Below are 20789 nucleotides of genomic sequence, written 5' to 3'. Positions count from 1 at the left end.
AAATTTACACACCTACAAGAACTGTTCAATTCTATTTATTACAAATTATTAGAGGTGTATAGAAATAATAACAAAGACATTTACCTAAAATTGGCTATACTCAAAATCCAGATCCTGAGACACATCTCAATGAAAAACACTAAAAGCAGCAGATATAAATGTATGTTTCATTACAGATGCCCTAAAAAATAAAACCAGACTTTCTGTGCAGGGATGCTATTTCTGCATATTTTTAGGCATAAACAATCATGATGTCAGGGAATATTATATCAGTAAAATGTCCCATCAAGAACCAATCTCCATTTGCCATTGGAGTCCATCTGCTATGATGTCCACTGGTATGGACTTAAAATATAAAACACCAAATGAAAATATATGTGATTACAAATAGAATTTTTATTTACTCAAATGACAGACACACTGAATTATGCTTGAAGCTACATCTGTAATGAAACTGATCTATAAATGTGTAACTAAGGCGTTTCTAGAAGGGTGCAAAGGCACAAATAACACAAGACTGGAATTTAACCTGAAAACAGTAGAGAACATTAGTGCACAGGCAGCTGCCCTGAGGAGCTTAGATCCAAGGGCAGTGAGTTTTGGTATCACAGTGTTACCTCACTTTTAACAAGTGTTCCCATTGCTGGCCTCCAGATTTTGGGAATATTTCCATGCAGTCAGACACTGTGCTCCAGGTTTGGTCTGTTTTCTTCAAAGTGATTAATCCAATTCAATCTCACCATCCTTGTCACCTTGTGCTTTAAGAGGACATCCTTCCCCCTCAGCCAGGCCCTGGAGCTCTCCATCACTGCAATTCCCTGTTAGAAGCACAAAGGCAAAAGGCAAATTAAAGTCACTTGTGGTATTTAATACTGAAAAAAGAAATATAAAGCCTAATTTTTAAAAACCATTTAAATGAAACTCAGTAAGAAATCCTCTGTAGAAAAACAAAATATTTGAATTCCTAATTTATTAGGATTCCCACATAAATAAAAGGAAGAGGTGATTGTGACTAACAACCTTCCACAGGAGCTGAGCAGATCCTCAATGTGCCTGTGCCAGCCCCATTTGCTCTGTGAATGATAATATCACTGGAATCTTACCAGCCTCTTCCCATGAGCTTGGGTCACCTGGTTGATGACAGACTGGTGACAACAGCAGAGGATCCTTGGGCTCAGTGATCACCTCTTGTATCAAGGGTTTCAAAGGGGCTACCTCTTTATCTTTGATCTCCAGGTATCTTTCTGAAGTATCAGGCTCTGTAAAGAAGCTTTTGAGAAGGGGTCTTAAGTGCTCCTTTTCATGCTCTTTATGGTTCTGACATACATTTGAAAAAATTCCTGTTGGAACTTCTTCTACTGAATTCTCAAGCATGTTTTTATTGTTTTCCTCTAAAGCAGAACTGCTGTCATTTGTCACTTCAGAAATTATTTCAATCTTTGGGCGATAGTCCTGCTGTAAAGGTAGAAATGTAATTGACAAATTATTCTTAGATATAAAAGCCAAAGGATGGGTAAATATCTCTTGGATCCATGTAACAGTTGTCAGCTTTAATGTGCTGTTCTCATAAATTATAAGGAATATGTGCTTCACCCATAGCTCTGCTGCTTTGTGAATGAATCTTAGATTAGCAATTTCTCAGGCATCTCCAATGAACTGACCATAAACTAATTAACAGCTCATAAAAAGAGCAGTGTGTGGGCTGTGTTCTAATATTTTACTCCAGAGGAACCTGACCAACATCTTCATCTGTCTCCAGCTGAGAACTGAGCAACCTTTGGAACAGGACAGCTGCTAACACATTCACTTTCCCTAATCCTCTTTCCTTGCCTTCTTTTAATTGGAAGCTTTGCTGGATAAGACATTTTGCAACCCTGTTATGAGTCTGTGATCAAAAGGGCAAGTCAATTCCATGCCTTATGCTGACTGTAGGAACAGCTGGCATTATCTTGGAAAGACTTGTAAAAGCATGTACTGTACCAGCCTCTGTCTCCAGCAAGGCCAGTACGATTCTATGATCAGCCTGAAAATCAAAACTGCTTTTAAACTTTGTCGTCTTCTTTTTTTTTTCTCTTCTATTTGTTCTTACAGGCTTGTGTCTAAAAGATTAACTTGAGTAAAGCAAAACTCTAAGATGGACAAGGACTGGCCTACAGCTGAGAGGAGGAGTATCAATTTCTCTGTGATTTCAGTTGAAAAGCCAGATTTTATTCAGCAGCAGGCAATTTGCACCATATTAATACTGGTACAGTATATTTTAAGACTAATCTTCAGTATTACACTACACTCTATTAAGAAATTAAGCTTATGTTACTGTTGCATTACTGATCATAAGTTTTTATTCTATTTTTGCTACAAGAATATAAAAAAGTCAGATTTAAACAAAGGAAGATTTACATGTAGATAAGAACTGCTGAAACCATCCATTTTAATTTATAAATGCATAAGTGATTGCATCTCCCAAACCAGCATTTCACAACTTAGATGATCCTCATTTTGCAAAACCTTTGTAAATGTGTTTAGAGAAGTTTCATTACTGGAATTAATGAAAATGTTACCTTTTGAATAAAGATTTCCTCTTCTGGGGAAAACTCATTTACAACTACATCTTCTAAATCAGGCAGTTCCTGGAAACAATCACAGATCAATAATCAGTGGGAAGAGCTACTGTAGCCCATGAAAAATCACATCTCTGGCTCATTGCACAACTTCTTCACAGCAGTGCTCATCAGGGTGCGAGGCCACAGCCAGCAGGACCCCACTGCCATCCTCTCACGGGCACAGTTTGCTTTTTAGCACATGTGGGAAAGGGAAAATTCATCTGTCTCCAGAAACAGCAAATGGGAAAGCAATAGCCCTGATGTCAGACTGGATGCTGTTTTCTACTATGGTGTGAGATTGTGAAGGAAAACAGGATAAAGAATAAGGCACTACCAGGATTTTAAAAGCAAATGTGGTTTATTCTCTTAGCTGTTTCCTGTCTATTCAATAGACTTAATCCCAACTGCAATCCATCTGTATGGCTAAGTGCCAAATCCAGACCTTCAGTCTTCCTGAAACTGCATATCAAGTAAGCTGTTAACTTAAATACACCTAATAAACCACTGTTTTACTGTGAATGCCTCATAATTAAGACACAGAACTGCAAACTTGCTGAAAACTGTTTTTCCTTAGACAGGTCTGGTAATTTCAGGTTTCTACTAGAAAATATTATCTTAGACAACTATCATTTGCTGACATGAAAGGGAACACAGAAGGTGGGAATGCAAAATCACAGGTAGAAACTATTACCTTTTTGCCATTTTTTTACTGTAGGTCAATACTGGGATAAGCAACTCCTTTTGTTTTTAGATATTTTTAGCACTTAATGATTTTATAGCAGACTGCTTGGTGTGGTAGCATCAGGAACATCCATACTGTCTTGTGTGGTGAAGATTATTACACAATTAAAATCAAGAAAGGAACTCTCCTTCCTGATACGGTTGCAGCTAGTGCAGCATGTCCTGAAGTCACAGAGTTTTATAAAAATTGCATTAAAAATGTACAAATGAAGATCTAAGACTAATGTGGAGTTTGATGTCAACAGGGAGATGAAATAGCTGTTAGTTTTGTATCAGTCATCAGGGTGCATTTGCAGATCAACTACTAATTAACCCAGTTTAGGTACGTGGGAACGTGGCTCCTATTGCCATAATGCTAAGCCTTCTGATCATAGTTTACATAACTTCCTGCAAAGTCTCTAAAACAATCTATATTGTTTTCATTCCTCTTGGTGATAGACTTCTGTATTAACCACTGGAGTCAGAGAAGTGTTCCTCTCTATAACCAATCCTTGACCAAATCCCAAATCATAATAAACAGTCCTTCTTTTCCCTGCTTCTACCTGACAGGTAAGTGTAGTTCTTCTAGTGTCCATAATTGCGACAGCTCCCACACTGCCAAGGCATGTGCAGCAACAGGAGCTTGTTTATGCTTGACACGGGGATGTCACAACTACCCATTGCAAACCCTCCTCCAGTCTCCTCCTTTATATTCCTCCTGACCATCTAGAGACTCAGAATGTGAATAAAGACAATTGTGCAGCTCCAGAGCCTCTCAGCATCAACATCTTCCCAGCCATTTCCTGCTATGTCAGCACTAAGATTCTTTGGAATATCTGCAATATGGTAAGTGCTGGAGGCTGTTGGGAGAGGCTTTTCCTAGAGAATAAGTAGCATAGAACACTGAAATGTGCATTAGTGTGTGATTTGGGTTTGGTTTTCCTTCTAGAGAATTAAAATAGTCCCACTTTTTACATCTCTAAAACCCCACAGATGTGTGCTTAAGAGTTCCTTTTATACTGCCTTGAAGTTTGTGGACGGGATCTTCCTATGGTGCCACAGAGCATCAAGGGAAAAACAAACACTGAATCAAGGAGATCTTCACATTGTGGGTACCTACAGTGTCACTACATATTTAAAACCTTTTACTTCAGACACTTCAAGATCTACTTTTAAGAACAACATTGTGCATATTTTCATTGCTGCCCATTCTCTACACTGCCTTTTTTTAACCTATGATTAAAAACAGCTAAACAGGAAGAAGCAGCAGCAAACCCTCGGCCAAAGCAGTGGGCCCTTCAATAACAAAATGGAATTTTTGCCTGGGAAATTAAGAGCATGGCAAAGATATGAGGCTTTTCTGCCAGTAGTTAACAATGGCAGTATAGGGTGTTACAGAGTGTATTAAGTGCTCTGGGAAATCATCAGCTCAGAAGTTTTTACTGCTGATTATATCACAGTCTGACACTGTCAGATTATCAGCAGTGTTCTAATTAGGACATATTGAACAATTCTCCTTTGAAGTGAGGCTGTATTTTTCAGTGGTATCTATGTCTTCCTCATGGTTAAATGTGATAAACATGTTTAAATGTTTCATCAGAGAGACATTTTAGATAATGAATACCATACTACAAATGTCAATCACTTATTCTATATCTGAATAAGGTACATTCTGCTCTTCCTGGAAACAGACATCAGAAATCTATTTTGAGAATTAATTTATAGTGTCTAATACTGCTGAGTAACATTTACAACAATGGGGGTGCTATTTCTTCCCTATGGTTTTTCTGCAGTAGCTGACATTTTCAACTGCATATTTCATTTGAGTTTTGATTAAGAGGGCAAATGTGTCTACTAGATTCTTTTCACTGTAATTTCTGTTTTTAAATGAGAGCCCTCAATAGCTTTTCCAGAGAAATTACAAAGATAGTAGGTCAACTTCAGGTGATTTACAGGACAAAAGGCTAAAAAATTTAAGGACAAAATAAATTTTGCAAGTATTCTTCATAAACGCTGCACTGCAGAATATCCCTGCAACTTTACTTTTTGGGCTTTTTTTTCTTTCTTTCTTTCTTTTAATTTTTCCTAACAGTAGACCTTTCCTAAAAACCTGCCCACTTAGTTTTATTAGCCAGAATATTACAAGAATTAACTTGGAATAGACAATACATACACGTGAACTTCTCAAAGTCTGAATCCAATACATACATCAAGAGAAAGTGTCTCCAGCGTCTCCAGTTTGAACTGTTCAATTTCAGCATATTCCTCCCTCTCAGGAAGCAAGGCCTTGTCAGTAGCTGCTTCCTGCCCTGGTAGATCTACAGAATAATCAATAGTCAGTTGCAGAGAACTAACTGAATAAAATAAGTCTACATTGCAGCAGCAAGCCCTGCAGAACCAGACTGCTGGGGACTGACTACCACTGCCGAATTAACAGCTCAATCCAACACTTTGTTTTCCTATTATATTCTGGGTCTCTCTTCTGTTGTATAAGTTAATATCTGCATTTTGCAATAATGTGTTCCACAAATCTATAAAAGCATTTCTCCATGTGTGAGAGACACAAAGGTACAAAACCATCTCTGGAGTCATGACCAGTCTGTTGGCAGACTGCCCAGTTTATGTGGGAGTGAGGGAAGTCTGTAAACTCTCCCAGCCTTTCACTAAACCTGGCATGTTTGACAAGTGGAGTTCCACCTTTAACTTGCAGAAATTGCTGGTTAAGCCTTCAGAAATTTACTATTCATTGTATTTAAAGAATATTTTACCCAGTATTCCTTGATTTCACCTAGTCTCTGTGGAAATCTAATGGAATGTTTTTATGCATGAATTAGTTGGCTTGAGCCACAGCAGAGGCAGTGCTCCACTAAGAGGTTGGCTCATCATCTCTGCATGCTCAGTTGGGTTTGGCTCTTTGGTGTGTACGTTACCATCTGTCTCCTTGTTAAAATTTGCACATTTGTAGGAGTCTGGTTCCTGTGCATCCTCTTGAATTCCATCAGGCATACTTCCAGATGTGGAATCTCTGTTATCTCCTGTATTTGGTAGAACTGTTATCGCTTCATCACAAACATCAAACCCCTCATTTTTAAATTTCTCAGTCTTTTCTTGACCTTCTTCTTCTGATCTATTTGAAGTTTCTGGCGTATTAGAATTTCCATCACCATCTTTAGAATTTGCAGGTGCTCCTACAGAAGAAATAATTTCATTAGAATTGCTGAGCTAATCTACCACTGCTCATTTTAAATATCCAAACACTGTTACAATGGGTTAGAATATGCATCAAAAGCTCCTACTTTGAGCAGCTATTCATGGATGAGTAGTCCTCCCAAGACTGCAGCAATGCTGTTTTCCCATCTCAACTCCCCAGCAAACAGAAATTCCCCAGAAAAAAAAAAAATCAGAAAACGCTTAAATAATAAATGTCTGGAATTTCTAATACTTTGAAAAGGCTCACAAGTGGCTACATCTTGAAATACATCCTTGATGATTTTGATGAATCAGCAACAAGTGCTGGTTGCTCTCTCATTTCCACAATCCACTCCCTTGAAGAAAAACTTTTATCTGTTAGTCAATCTAAAGATGTATCAGATAAAGACTCCTCTAGACATTCAAAGTGAAGTGGTCACAGACATCTCCCAAAACAGTAAGCACAAACCTTCTTCAGTATCTGTTGCAACTTCTTCCATGCCCTTTTGTCTCCTCTGTTCCTTTGCTCTTTGCCTAACTGCTGCTAATGCATCAATGCTATCTTGGATTTTTCTTCTCTCTCTGGTTTCCCATTTTTCCCTTTCTTCTTTCTCAGCTTCAAGCCCTCCAACAGCCCAGGCTTCTGCACAGGCTCTAATGAAAACACAAAAGCTCACTGTAATATAGCTATAAAAGCCCACCTTTGCAATGAGAGAGAAATTTAAAATAGCTTGCAACAGCACAAAATAGCTGCAAGAGAAAAAAGCAGACAGCAGTGACAATCCCTTATGCAACAGGTATGAACATTTATCTCACAAAAGAAACAGAGATATCCAAATGTTGATTGGAGATTACACCACCAGAGATTGGTCTGAACTTGGCTCAGCTGCTCCAGACACCCACTCAGTTTCTGTTGAAATCAGGATTTGCATCTTGTCTACAGACCTGGTGTGAGACAATTCTGTTCAAGAATTATTTTGTGAAGAAATACATTGCTTTTTTTCTAGGTATGTTAGATGTAGAACTCTGTAGTACAATACTCTTCTCCTCAAAGTCTTCCACCTTCAATAAATTATACTGGTCAATCTTCCTTCCCTGACAGTATTGACAAAAAATTGATGAGTGATTGTTAGCACTTGATTCTTATTGCTGTGTAAAGATTTCTATGTTTCTTACCTATCCTTTGGGAAAACTGGTCTGTCATCCAGATATGTCAGCTGTTTCAGTCGAACAGTGAGTGTTTTTCTATAATTAGCAATTTTCTTTATCACCTCGTTTCCCATCAAATTCAGCACATGCTAGAGAAACAAGGGAAACAATTTTTAAGCTTGAGTAGCAAAAACCCCAGCCTGGATATGCACTTCCCCTGTCATTTCAAAAGCAAAAAATGAATAAAATATCCAAGGTGTTACAGGTGATCTACCAGAAACAAAATCCTGTTTAATGATGTTTTATACTGGTACCTACTGTGCACTGAACTACTCAACAAAGCCACTTGATGAGGTTCACCCACACACAACACAAACCCTCAGCTATTTTTGGCTTACCAGATTGGGCATGGTCTCCAGGATAGCTACAATACTGGGATCACTTAGATTGTTGTGGGAAAGATCAAGAACGCAGATACTTGGGCATTCCTGCAAGTGCTGGATGTCTTCTACTGTTCGTAACTTGTTGTGAGCGATCTGCAGAGTCTGCAGGACTTTCAGACAAGCTGCCAGACAAGAACAGTACAAGGAAAGGAAAGGTAAAAGTTGTTGCTTCACAGAGGGCTTTTTGAGCAAGTAAACAACTGCATTGTCAAACTAATAGTTTATACTGAATTTGGAGATTTTTCTAAATTTGTTATTCTGGTATAGATACTCTTTGGCCAGGCCTCCAAAACTGCTTTCTTCACCCTGGGGAAAAACAGGTGCTTGGCCTTAGGATGGTGGTTGTTTTTAATTTACATTTCAAACAAATCAGTTACACAAAAGCAAGAGCTTGTGTTTCAAAATTCTCCAACGTATGCAAGTAGTAATGCACAGAAAGTTTTTTATTTTCTGCTGAAGACAGAATCAATCTTTTAGCAGATATAAAAGATTTGGTAATTGTGTCTGGAACTGCCAAAGACATCTTAACTGTAAAGTAAATGGTGAAAACTGGATTGTCAGCCTATCTATAGCAGAGATAAGTACTGAGATGGTATTAAAAAGTGAGGAAAAATTACATAATTATCCTAGGTATCCATGTGAAAGTAGTTTCTACATATTTCCTGTTTTTCAACATAGGTTTTATTCCTCCACAGAAGCCCTGTGGGCTTTGGTATGGATATTGTGCAAAATTCTAACACAAACAAAAAATCCCTTGAAACTTGTGCCACTAACAAAAGCTTAGTCAGAACTTAGGAAATAGGGGCTTGCCAGAGGCTAAAACCCGTTGCACCAACAGTTCTTACAGAGATTCTCAATGGTCCTAATGTAGTTGTTACTGATATTGAGGGAATCCAGCTTTTGTAAAGGTTCAAGGTTTTCAATTTTCTCAATTAAATTGAGTTGCAAGTAGAGGGAACGCAACTCTGTCTGAGCCTCCAAATTCTCAATTTTTCTTAAGCCATTGCATTGCAGCCACAAGCACTTCAGTCCAGTATATTCTTCAAGATTCTCCAGTCGGTCAAATCCTGCAGAGAAAAAAAGATGTTCCAAAATGAAATGGCATTGGCTAAAAATGGCTCTTCCATTAAACCAGAGCTGCTGAAACAGCCTGAGGGAACAGTAGTACTGAAGTTACTGCAATATTTCTACTGAGTTCATGGTACTGTTTCTGGCCCATAAAGGGCAAAACCAGGTTGTTACCTATTCTGGTCTGCATCTCAGCAGCCCTTTAGATGTTAAATAATACACAGCAAAACCAAGGCCGAATGTAGAAGGTAGTGTATCTTATTTGGAAGCATTTGGAAGAATTCTTAGGCTAACTTGGACCAGGTAACTGCATCGTGCAAAAACCTGCTCAGAAATCACCACAGGATGAGTAATGTTCGTTCGAATATTTTTTTTCTTTCAGCAGTGTTTGCAAATATGCAGCAAGTCTTTACTGTTTGTTTTCCCCTTGACCATTTTTATTTGGCAGTAAAAAAGTTCCAGAAGCTGGAAAAAGCTCTTTATACAAACAATTTAAGGAAAAATATGTATATTTTCATCTGAGTGCAACTCAGGCCAGTAATTTAAGACATTACTCAGAGGCTCCTGTTTCAATAAAAGAAACCAAAAGTATGTCCCTTGATTCCTATTGATCCTTTGGATGGCTCCACAAAGTGAGTTAGATGTACAGTTTACTTTTCTACCTTCATATTGACTCATTTTGCTTCCCAAGTCCAGTATTACATAAAGTTGTGTTTCTAATTTAGAAGAATGACTAGACACCTTACTTCAGTGAGCCATGAAGTAGATTCTCTGCTAAAATGCTACTTAGAATGATCAAGCTGGGCAGTCATGTCACATCTTACCTTTATAATGCAAGTATAAAGTATCATTTAAATACGGGGTCCAGTATAATTTCTGCTGTTTACAGATGTCTAGCAGAATCTTTTTTGTCATTCTGAAATAGGAGAGGAAGCAGAAGCAAAATAAAAAATATATTTCAGTGCACATTCTGAGATCTTTGGTTTCCTTACAGACTCCATTGCAACACAATTGACAATTCTTTCATTCAAGAGAAATAGCTACAGCTTTCAAAATTATATTCCAAAAATAATAAAAAAAAAGTGCTGGGGTTTTTTTTGGTGCAGCTTTTCACTTCTACCTCTGAAGTGAGTTACCAGGCCCTTCTGCTAAAAAAACAGAGGATTCACAGGAAAAAGGGCAGGGAATTAGGGAGTCCATCTTCTTGGAAAAGGACACATGATTTTATGTTAGTTTCTGGTTCCAATGTTAGCTTCCTCTCCAATTCTTTCCCCCCTTCCTCGTTGCTTTGGTACAGGACATTTCGTGGCAGAGCCAAAACGCAACATTTTTCTCAGACTAGAAAAATTAATAGAAATCAACCCAATATTTTATTGAAATGTTGACTCCAAAATAGCACTCAAGAAAGTTTCAATATACAGCTGTTGGTTGGCTGGGAATGCCACAAGGAATTAATAGAGTGCTTTGTCTGAACTGATGCAGAGAAATGGTTAAATCTACTGGCTTGACTTCCACAGGAGTTTGCACAATTTTCTGCAGATCCATTAAATTATTTCATGATGTGGTCAGAATGTAGTTTGCTACCGTGGCCATAAAACCCAAACATAGGTACAGATGCTGGAAATATCACTAATATCTGATTTATCCATTATTCTCAAATTCATCCTTAAAACTGTTCTCCAGAACTGAGATGAACACATAGAATAGCAAAACTCCTGATGATGCAAACACATCCACAAACAATGTGTTACCTTACAGAGCCCCTTACAGAGCCCCTCTTTTCTTCTCTCTCTTGGCTGGATGAGCTGGTTCCAGACTTCTGATCAATATCTGATTTTTGCTCATTCTCTTGATCTGCTCTGGACGTACAGTTGACTTCTTTCTCTTGAGTTTTAACAGCTTTATAAATAAGAAAATGACAGCAAGGGTGGGGAAAATGTGTTATGTTGATAATTACTTTAGAGAAATACTGAAGAGCACTTGAATATGAATTTCAAGAAGAGAGTGTTTTAACCAAGATTTCTGCTGACATTTTTAACGAAACTTAACTTTATAGCACAGCATCATAATATAAATACGATCAACTGAATTGTTGAAATCTGCTTCTTTTTTTAGATCTGGAAGTCAGATAGTACCCATTATTCTTAATATTCTTATAATGAACTTATAATGTACTTTAGTATACTAAAGTACTGACACCAATGTTCTTATGGTGTGAGACACTTAATATATATTTAATTAACACTAATTTGAGTTTACTGTAAAGAGACTATAGCAATGGTTTATCAGAGTCATCCCAAGCACTGTTAGTCTATGTTAGTCATGTTAACCCATGACACTCTTCTACAAATTTACCCTTTCGTGCTCCTTGGAAGGTGTTTTTACACTGCCTTTAATTAATTGCAATTTCAGTATTTGTCTCTTCAGATACTTGCCCTGAACCTTCTACTTGCACTTGTAGTTCATCCATTTAAAGAGAAAGTGCAAAGAAGATGATTGTACCAACTTACTTAAATATGACTGCAATCAAAACATAATAATCAGACACATTTAGTAACACGAGACACAATGGGCTGAAACTGATGCACAGAACTTCCACCTGAACATGAGGAAGAACTTCTTTACTGTGCAGGTGACCGTACACTGGAAGTGTTTGCCCAGAGAGGGTGTGGAGCCTCCCTCACTGGGGATATTCCGTGAATATCAGAAGCATCTGGACACAATCCTGCACGCTGTGCTCTGGGACAGCCCTGCCTGAGCAGCAAGGTCCAGCTGTGTCCCTCCAAACCTGACCCATCCTGGCTCCGTGATTTAGAGGTCAGGCTTGCTGTGTGATTACAACACTGGAAGAGATACTTCTCCGGCAACAGCAAAGTAATGTCAGGAAATGAAAAAAGACCACAGGAAGATAGCAATTGAGTACGCCTCAGTTATGTCAGGATTCCCAGTGACTTTGCCGGCAGAAAGCACACACTCGTACTCGCAGCCAGATGAGTGTGAACGGCCGTGATGTGCAGGCTGTGTGCGCTGCCCAGCGAGCCGGAGGGGCTCACCTGTGCTCACAGCGCTGCCCTCGGGCTCCGTGCGGGCACCGCCGCTCCCGGTGTCACCCAAGGGCGCCTCAGACGCCTCAGGCGCCGGGACCTCCCCTCCGAGGCCGCTGCCCAGCTCTCCATCGGGCGCCGCCTGCATTCTAACACCCCCCGAGCCGGTGTGGGATTTACACTCTGTCCTTTTCAGACAAAATGCCCGCAGGCTTTAGCCGGCGGCAGGCGAGGCACGGAGCGGACCGCGGTCCCCGATCCCCGCCCGCCGCCTCAGCCGTGCCCATGGCGACGGCGCGCGCCGCCCCACAAGGCCCTGCGGCGGCTCCCGGCGGCCCCGCGCGGCGCAGGCGGCGGCTCGGGCAGAGCGGGCACGGGCAGAGCGGGGAGCGCGGCGGGAGGAGCGCCCGGCCCGGCCTGGCCTGGCCTGGCCTGGCCTGGCCTGGCCTCGCGGGTGAGGCGCCGGCGGGGCAGGGCTGTCGCAGGGTGGGGTGGGGTCTGACCGGGACACGGGGGGCACTGGCCCGGGTCGTTCAGAGCCGGGGCTGGGCGAGGGGCCGAAGCGCCGGGCCAGCCCGCTGGGGCTGCGCGGACGAGGCGCCCCTGGAGCAGCCCGGTGTCCCGCCCTGGGCCCGGTGTCCCGCCCCGGGCCCGGTGTCCCGCCCGGAGCAGCCCGGTGTCCCGCCCTGGGCCAGCGGCGGGCGGGGTGTGGCGGTGTCGGGCGGGACATCGGTGTCCCTCCTGCATTTCTTGCTTTCAGGTGTTTGAACCTTTGGAGCCTGATTCTCACGCTGCTTCATGTAAACAATATCGTATTCTTAGAATTTATCAGTATGTTTTGCGTAGTTGTTCTCTGAGAGAGAATTTGACTGGTGGTCACAGTGACCAATGGAGTCAGGAGGTTGTAACCTCCTTGGGCCAATCCTGGCCCTCTGTACAAAATGTATATAAGTAGATTGGAGTCAAATAATAAAAAGCCTTCCATGTTTGACCCTGCTGTTGCCTGCCGTCCTCTCTGAGGGTCCGCACCCACATCACAACTTGTTACCCCTCTAAGAGCAGGGGTAACACATCGGGTCCTGCGGGGAGAGGACGGGTTTGTGCTTGTTTAAAGAATGTATTAACTAGTAAAAGCCGTGTGAGGCACAGCAAAGGCGGTGTGCCTGATGTGCTGGGCCGTGCCGTGGTTCAAGGACAGGGGCAGGTGTGGGGCTTTTGGCAGCGCTGGGGGCAGTTCTGTGTCTGAGCCTGCTTTGTCTCTCAAGTGCCTCTCTGTCTTTGAAAGAGCCCCTTGTTTCTTTGTGTCTCAGCTCTCTCGTGCTGGTTATCCTTGACTCTCTTGTAGGTAGTTTTTAATCTTCCAAAATCGGTCTTCACCTGTTCAGCTTCTGCTTGGATTGTTTTATTTACAGAACTGTTGATCACTGTTGTTGCAGTATAACTGATAGATACCTCAACCCTAGGGAAAAAGCTAAATAGTACCTAAAGCAGTGAGGATGATGGTAGCTGACACCCAAATTTTAGCAGATTGACTTGTGTTTTTTCTGCATCAAAACAATGCTCAAACTGTAAAATGCTGAATCCCAAAGGTTATCCACACAGTCTGATAAGTTTACATGGCCCTAGAGGCAAGTGTAATTGCCTGTGTGTATTTTTTTTTCAGGCTTGTGGTCACCATGGCTGCAGTGGATCGATTCTCCCTCTTGTACCAAGAGATCAGTCGCTCGTGCAGTGTCTATATAGAAGCCCTGGCTATAGTTGGAGCATGGTACACAGTCAGAAAGTGTGTGTCCCTGGCCCTGGACACCTACAGTGCCCTCAGGCTGCACGTCATTCCACGGCTCAGTGGGGACATGGATCTCGTCAAGAAGTACGGGAAATGGGCTGTGGTCACAGGTAAGGGAGGAGCTGGTGAATATGCATGTGCTTACGGAACATACTGTGCCAGGGCTGTGAAACTTGGTGCCTTGTGGTGCTGGGTGAGGTTTGTGTCACAGGCTGGGGCCTGTCTTATCTCTGGTTGCAGGTTAATCTGTCTGAGCAGTGGCTGTTTTTCTTTGCCTTTGTAAACTAATTCCTCAGGAGATGGGCAACCTAAGTGAGTTGACTGACTGCTGAGAAAGAATCACAGCAACTGTTGCCCAAATTTGCAAGATACATCTTGATCACCTGCAAGTGTAGACAGAGATGTAGACAGTATCTTCTTTTTGCTATGGGATGTTCATATGTGCCCTAGTTCTTCAGCAAGGTTTGAGTCCTCTACCTCTGACATCCCTGTCTTTCATTAAGGTTCTCCTTTGAGCTCTCTCTTGTCATAGAAAATATAAAACTTCTATGAGGGGAATTGCAGAAGGTGGTTGACAGTGTTACCTTTACTGTTGTGTCTTTAAATTCAATATATTTAGTGCCACATTATCTCAGAAAAAATAAAAAAAATATAATTGAAAGAACTGTTGAAGTGGAAGGCTGGTGTTGTTCTGTTTTTCACTTGTGTGTTCTATTGCTGTTTTCTCTTGCAGGTAGCACAGATGGTATTGGGAAGGCTTATGCTGAAGAACTGGCAAAGCGTGGTGTCAATGTCATCTTAGTCAGCCGAAGCAAAGAGAAGCTGGAGGCTGTGTCCAGGAGCATATCTGAAACCTATAATGTGGAAACAGATTTCATAGTAGCTGATTTCAGCAAGGGTCGTGAGCTTTACCCAGCCATTAAGGAGGCTCTGAAGGACAGAGAAATTGGGATCTTGGTGAATAACGTAGGAATATTTTATGACTACACAGACTATTTTACTAATCTGTCTGAGGATATGCTGTGGGACTTGATCCATATAAATATTGCTTCTGCTACCATGATGACACATATCGTGCTGCCAGGCATGGTGAAGAAGAAGAAAGGGGCAATTGTGAACCTTTCTTCAGCAGTGTGTTGTCACCCAACGCCGATGTATACAGTCTATGGAGCCACCAAAGTAAGTTGGGCTGTAGTGTTAAATGGCATGTACTGCAAAGTACATTATAGGTTGGTTGTTATGAGGGGTTTTTTGAACACATTCAGCAAGGATGTCAAAGTACTTGAATGTTTTCTAGGGATTTGTTTAAATATTGGAGGTGAATGATACATGTATTATACAGTAAACTCTTCATCCACACCAGTGCTGGGCTTTGAACTAAAGTCAGTGCTCTTGGATTTTGTGTGAACTGTGGCATAGCAGTCATTCTAGGAGAAATGTTGTCTATCTCAGATGCACAAAGCAGAGAGACAATTCTGTGGGCCCCATTGAAAAGGTCAAGAATTTAATCTATTTCTTCAGCTGAACTGCGAAAGCCTCTTGCATACCAGTATTTGGTAGCAAAAAGGGCTACATATATATATATATATACACACACTCATATACTCATGAGTATTCATGCTCGGGCCACCACTGTGACACAGAATGTGGCCAAATCAAGCTGTTGCTTCATGTAATACCAAGGGGTGTTGTGGCATGTTTGGGACAAGTGAAAAAACTTGCCCATAATTGTCCTTCCTGAAGAGATCCAGGCAGTAATTAATAGGACTGGGCAGCTGGGTGATGCTGGAAGAATGAATGTTCATGTGATGGTGGATTTACACTGGATGACATGCTGCTGAATCCACAAAAGCAACTGGGATTGTGGAAGGATCTCACCTAGATCCAGTGTCTAAACACAAGTGGTTATTGCTCCCAGTTGTCTGTGGCTGCCCTCTATTGTAGCCTTGCTCCTGACAAAGCTCTTTTATTTCCTTTGGCCTGGGGCAAAACCAGCTCTTACTACCCCAAGGTGTAAAACTCCTTGCAGACTTCCTTCAGTGTGGAAACTGGCTTATGATTAATGTTCCTGTGCAGAGTATTTGCCCCTTTGATTATACTAAGTGTGTAGAACTCTGAATTAAAACAATTAAAAGGCTTGAATGAAAAAGAACAAACACAAATGTACCAAAGTTTCTTTAACTTTGGTTAATTATTTAACTGAAATAATTAATCCAAATCCTATATCAGCAGTCCAGCTTTAAGCCTGGCCTCAGAACACAGAAGTGAGAACAAACTGCTGTAACATCCTAAGCCTCTTTGTGCAGTAACAGTGAATAATGCTTGAAGTGGTTGCTTTAGTTTTCCTAAAGCAGCTGTAAGAGCATTTGTACAAGATGCTCTCCCAACAGCTTGTTGGGAAAACCTTGTGCAAGGCTGGCTGGGAGCAGAAGGATATCTGCTCTTTCTCAGGGAGAACAGGCTGTGTGGCACAGCAGTAGCTTCAGCAGGGAAGGCATCAGTGTTGCCCTGGTAAGACAGAGCCAGGCTCATTTTTCCATCTGACTCCAGCAGTCCCAGTTAACAGCCTTATGCTTTTCTTGTGCTGTAAAAGTAAAATGAGCTAAAGGAGGTAATGCAGATAAACATGAATGAATCTTTTTGAATAAGAGACTCCCAGGAAATAACTAACCTGGCTTCTGGAGAAGACAGGTGAATGCAAAATTCACCTGTAAATGTATTAAAGGATGGGACTTTATTTTCTTCTTCTGACAGTAGTCGGTAGAGCTGGCTGTAGAGTGTCCTTGCAATGCTCCCAGACCAAATAAGGTGTTTGTTTTAGATGAAATAAATGCTTTTGTATTATTTTTATGCAGAAATTGTCAGATTGTGATAAGCAGTCACTTTGTTCTGCAAGTTACTGTACCATGGCAGGTTTATAGCAAATAACACATAGAAATGTGTTGATAATACTTCAGAAAGTCATATTTTTATACTATTTATTAATATTTATTGAGCTGGTACATAAAATATGTTAAAGCTTTTCTGTAATTTTAATAAAACTTTGCCCTGAGATTTTATTGTTTTAAAAAAAAGAGAAAACAGCCTCTTTCTGCTTTTGTCTTTCTAGAGCTACTTGGACTATTTCAGTAGAGCACTGTATTATGAGTATGCCTCTAAAGGAATTTTTGTTCAGAGTCTAATACCATCTGTAACTACTACAAAAATGGTGGCATTCAACAGCACTATGTCAAAGAGCTCTTTCATTTTTCCTACTGCTGAAGAATATGCAAGTCATGCTGTTTCTACTCTTGGGTTATCCATAAGGACCACTGGTTACTGGAAGCATGGAATACAGGTAATGGAATTCATTAAACTATTTCATGTTTGTCCATAGAAGTAAATCAGCTGTTTACTTTCTTAGGAGTTTGAATGAAAACTGCTCCTTCTGAAAAAATGCAATATGTATTGTAGACTTTAAGGCATTGTGCCATATTTTCTCACTAGTTCTGCTTTAGAAACTTATGCTTGGGTGTGCTTGTTTTTAAGATCAGAGAGTGAATCTAATTTTCCCTTGAAATGCGGTGCAGAAATGGGAAAGACAACCTTTTACTGAAAAGCAGAGTATCTCATTTCTCTTGGGGTGTTGCTGACTGGGCAAGTGTTTTGCTGTCTTCTGTAAACAGAAATAACTTTTTTCAGTGTTAATACATTCAGCATATTTGTGCTTTGGAGAAGAGTGGGTAGGGAGGATGGAATAATAGGAAAAAAAACCCTATTTTTATTCTAAGCTACCTGGAAGCAGGTCCTCCATTTGTTAGGGTTTTCATTTTTGGGGCAGACTGTTTTACGTATGTTGGTCGCACATGTATCCTACCTAGTGGCTTCCTATAGCATTGCGTTGAGTAGATGGAAATGAAGAAATGGGGATTAGTCCAAAAGGAATAAAAGAGACAGGATGCATTCTGGCAAAATGTGTCAGTTAAAGGAAGTGGACAGAATTGCTGTTGTGTACTTGATCAAATCAGGATTCAGGATTTTTTTGCAGAGCTTAACTGCTCAGCTGTGGGCACTACATCCAAAACAGCTAAGTGTGTGTGCTTCCAAGGGGTTGAATTTAAGGCTTAGTTAATGATATTCAAGCACTTTTTGCCTTGTTTCAGTAGTGATTTGAGAAACTGTTTGCTTCAATGGAATACATCTTAATCTGTCCCTTTAATTTGTTTTTCTGTTTCCTTGTCTCCCTCTGCAGTTCACACTGGGCCAGTTCCTGCCGGAATGGATGTGGGCGTGGTTTGCACTGTATCTGAGCAGAGTTATGCGCAAACAGGCTTTGACAGCCAAGTGAAATGGGTACAGCAGTTCTCATCAGAGTGCTGCAAAAATATTGAATGAACCCTGGAGGACTTACTGTAACTTATCCATACCTTGTTAAGCAAGCTATGTAACCTAGACAACAGAAGTCTGGATCCCCTCTGTATCCTTGTATTGAATAGCTCCTCTGCTGCCTTCCTTTATGACAGAGTGCTGATGTTCTTGATGTTAATCTCTATTTGCTTTCTCGTTGAGGTAATTGGGCAGGAGCAGGTACAGTGTAATTTCTGACAATAAGTGACAGTACCTCAGTGCTACATAATGTCCATTTGTAAAGTTGAAAGAATTTGAGACTCCTCCAACTCCATCAGAAACGGGACTCCAGAATAGTCAAGCCATTCCAAACGACAGCTACGAAGTTATGGAGAAGATGGGGAACAGCTGGGGGAGTATCAGGGGCAGGGACCCATGACAGGGGCCTGTCCACAGCTGACACCAACCTCAGCTGGCCCTCAGAGCCATTTACTTCAATTGCAGGATAAAACTTCTATTGCCAACAACGCCTTCTGCTCGCTGGCAAAGGGGCTTTAAACATGTACATTTAATTTGGGCTTGAGAGCAGCGACAGACTTGTCTTTACAAACAAGCACTGGGTCTGCTGGTGGATGGAACTAGCACAGAGAAATAAAAGAATAGGAAGGATTCCACTGATCAATGAATGGAAAAGAGATGTTTGCCTTTACAAACAAACTGTAGGTTTGCTGATAAACGAAATTGGATATTGAAAGATGAAAGAAGCAATGGGGAAAACGCATAAATTTCATAAGAATTAAAAATTAAAAGGGGGGGTTATACATTAAAAGAGAATTTTAGGTATTAGGCACTCCAGGAAGTCTGTACCTCTCAAGTATCTCAGCCAGTGGGGAAAGAGAGAGGGAAATGTGGCCAGGAAATCAGGATAAATAGAAGGCTGCGTCCTCCAAAATTTGAGAGACCCCAGGGGAAATGTCCCATGGCCTCTCCCTTTATTCTAATTTTAAAAAAGGACTTCTGTGTCTCCTTTTTGGACATAAGCCTCTGGCGTTTGTGGGTTAATTTTCCTAATGGGCTTAAATGCAACATGCTCATGGCACGGCTGCCGTCTTGTTATAAATGTGTATTATAAAGTTGGCTTTTTTGTGCTATATTATTAATAATGTTGTGGTAAGGAATTAAGTTTTTATTTCTGCTATTAGTAAAGAAAATTAGGCATAGTAGTAGTAGTTGATATAGTATGCTTAAACTGTCTGTGTGGTCGGGATAACATCCAGTGAACATGTAAAGGAGACTCTGCTGTTTTTATACCAACTATCAGCATCTCTCATCTGGAGAAAGTCTGGACCAAGGCCCGAGCTGGAGGTGATAATGAAGACACAGCCACGAAACACAAATGCTCTAAAAAGGCAGACCCAAGGAGGGCCCGTGCAAAACAGTTCCGGGAATATGGAAACTAGTTTGTGGAAAAATATGAATATTCAACAGATTGATACACTAGAAAGGATATTTAAAGTATGTCTCTGATATAGCAAAGTATGGACTTGGCTGAATCCCAAGCCACCCGGCCGGCCATGCTTTGGGTTTTTTTTTTTTTTTCTATCTCCTAATTGTCTTATTTTCTATTAAACCAATTTCTTGAAATGTACATGGAGAGTGCCCCTCGTTTTTCCCGGTGCGGTGCGGGCGCCATTCCCTGCGGATAACGGGCCTCCCGCCCGCCTCCTCCCGCGCCTGCGCAGCGCGGCCCGGGGCTCTCGCGAGAGCGCGCCGGTAAACAGCGCTCAAGATGGCGGCGGGCCGGGCGGCGGCGGCGCGGTGAGCACGGGGCGGGCGGGACGGGCCGGGGGCGCCGCGGCTCCCTCGGGCTCTGGGCCGCGGGCGGGGAGGCGCTCGCTGTCTCTCATCTCCCCGCGGCGTGGGGTGCTCCCCGCTGGCTGTCACTTCACCTCCGCTGTGCCCGGGCCGGCGGCGGCGGCGCTGCCCCGCGCGGTGCCCGGCCGCGCTCACTGTGTTTAGTCCGGCCGGGCCGGTGCCGGGTCTGGGCTCGCTGGGCTCGCTCGTGGTTCTGGCAGAGCTCCCCGGACGGGACGGTGCTGCTGCTCTGCTGCCGGCGGTCCTTGCGGCGTGCCCGGGCCACGGGATGGGTGCCCTCGGTCGGGCAGAGGCAGGGAGTGACTCCAGGCATAGATAGAGAGCTCTTCTAGGGCAGGGGCGAGTGTGGCACCCGTCCAGCCCCTCGCCGTGCGGGTGTTAGACACAATAAACCTGTGGGCGTGCTGCTCCTTTGCTCTTAGTATCCATCGTACTTCGTTATCGTGCCTGCATACAACCTGTTATCAGCCGTAAGGGTGTTTTCTTTTCTCATTTGTGTGGTTGTTTTATTTTATTGCTATCGGGGTTATTAACTGATGAAGTGATAAGTCAGGCGGAGCTCAGCCAAGGCCAGAAGTCAGTGCACTCT

At 42.0% G+C, this 20789-nt stretch overlaps 2 protein-coding genes across 5 annotated transcripts; one reads left to right on the top strand and one right to left on the bottom strand.

The window, feature by feature from the left end:
- DNAAF1 (dynein axonemal assembly factor 1) lies at positions 1-12491 on the bottom strand. 3 transcript variants are annotated; one of them, XM_083870421.1, is made up of 12 exons: positions 12223-12491; positions 10921-11068; positions 9994-10085; positions 8947-9168; positions 8057-8223; positions 7686-7807; positions 6979-7163; positions 6251-6508; positions 5529-5638; positions 2559-2627; positions 1104-1455; positions 1-818 (listed from the first exon to the last, which is right to left on the bottom strand). In XM_083870421.1, the coding sequence occupies exons 1-12, from the start codon at positions 12359-12361 to the stop codon at positions 721-723; spliced, it is 1962 nt and encodes a 653-aa protein (XP_083726547.1). In that variant the 5' UTR covers positions 12362-12491; the 3' UTR covers positions 1-720. The 3 variants fall into 3 exon arrangements, with proteins under 3 accessions (XP_083726547.1, XP_083726548.1, XP_083726549.1); XM_083870422.1 differs by having other exon boundaries at positions 6251-6355; XM_083870423.1 differs by lacking the exon at positions 1104-1455.
- A 172-nt stretch (positions 12492-12663) lies between these two features.
- On the top strand, positions 12664-20262 carry HSDL1 (hydroxysteroid dehydrogenase like 1). Of its 2 annotated transcripts, none has more exons than XM_083870428.1 (5): positions 12664-12667; positions 13877-14109; positions 14733-15178; positions 17109-17336; positions 18231-20262. In XM_083870428.1, the coding sequence occupies exons 2-5, from the start codon at positions 13890-13892 to the stop codon at positions 18324-18326; spliced, it is 990 nt and encodes a 329-aa protein (XP_083726554.1). In that variant the 5' UTR covers positions 12664-12667; positions 13877-13889; the 3' UTR covers positions 18327-20262. The 2 variants fall into 2 exon arrangements, with proteins under 2 accessions (XP_083726554.1, XP_083726553.1); XM_083870427.1 differs by lacking the exon at positions 12664-12667 and adding an exon at positions 12987-13044.
- The last annotated feature ends 527 nt before the right edge of the window (positions 20263-20789 follow it).

This window comes from Zosterops lateralis (assembly GCF_965231275.1).
Source record: "Zosterops lateralis genome assembly, chromosome: 12".
NCBI classification, from domain to species: Eukaryota; Metazoa; Chordata; class Aves; order Passeriformes; family Zosteropidae; genus Zosterops; species Zosterops lateralis.
This window is presented reverse-complemented; position numbering and strand designations above follow the sequence as displayed.

Excerpts from the sequence above, each read along its gene's own strand:
- DNAAF1 (XM_083870421.1), bottom strand. The coding sequence starts at position 12,361 with ATGCAGGCGGCGCCCGATGGAGAGCTGGGCAGCGGCCTCGGAGGGGAG. Across the intron at positions 7,164-7,685 it reads CCAGTTTTCCCAAAGGATAG|AGCCTGTGCAGAAGCCTGGG; the intron begins GTAAGAAACATA and ends TGTTTTCATTAG. Across the intron at positions 2,628-5,528 it reads TGGAGACACTTTCTCTTGAT|GAACTGCCTGATTTAGAAGA; the intron begins GTATGTATTGGA and ends GATTGTTTCCAG.
- HSDL1 (XM_083870428.1), top strand. The coding sequence starts at position 13,890 with ATGGCTGCAGTGGATCGATTCTCCCTCTTGTACCAAGAGATCAGTCGC. Across the intron at positions 14,110-14,732 it reads GAAATGGGCTGTGGTCACAG|GTAGCACAGATGGTATTGGG; the intron begins GTAAGGGAGGAG and ends TTTCTCTTGCAG. Across the intron at positions 17,337-18,230 it reads ACTGGAAGCATGGAATACAG|TTCACACTGGGCCAGTTCCT; the intron begins GTAATGGAATTC and ends CTCCCTCTGCAG.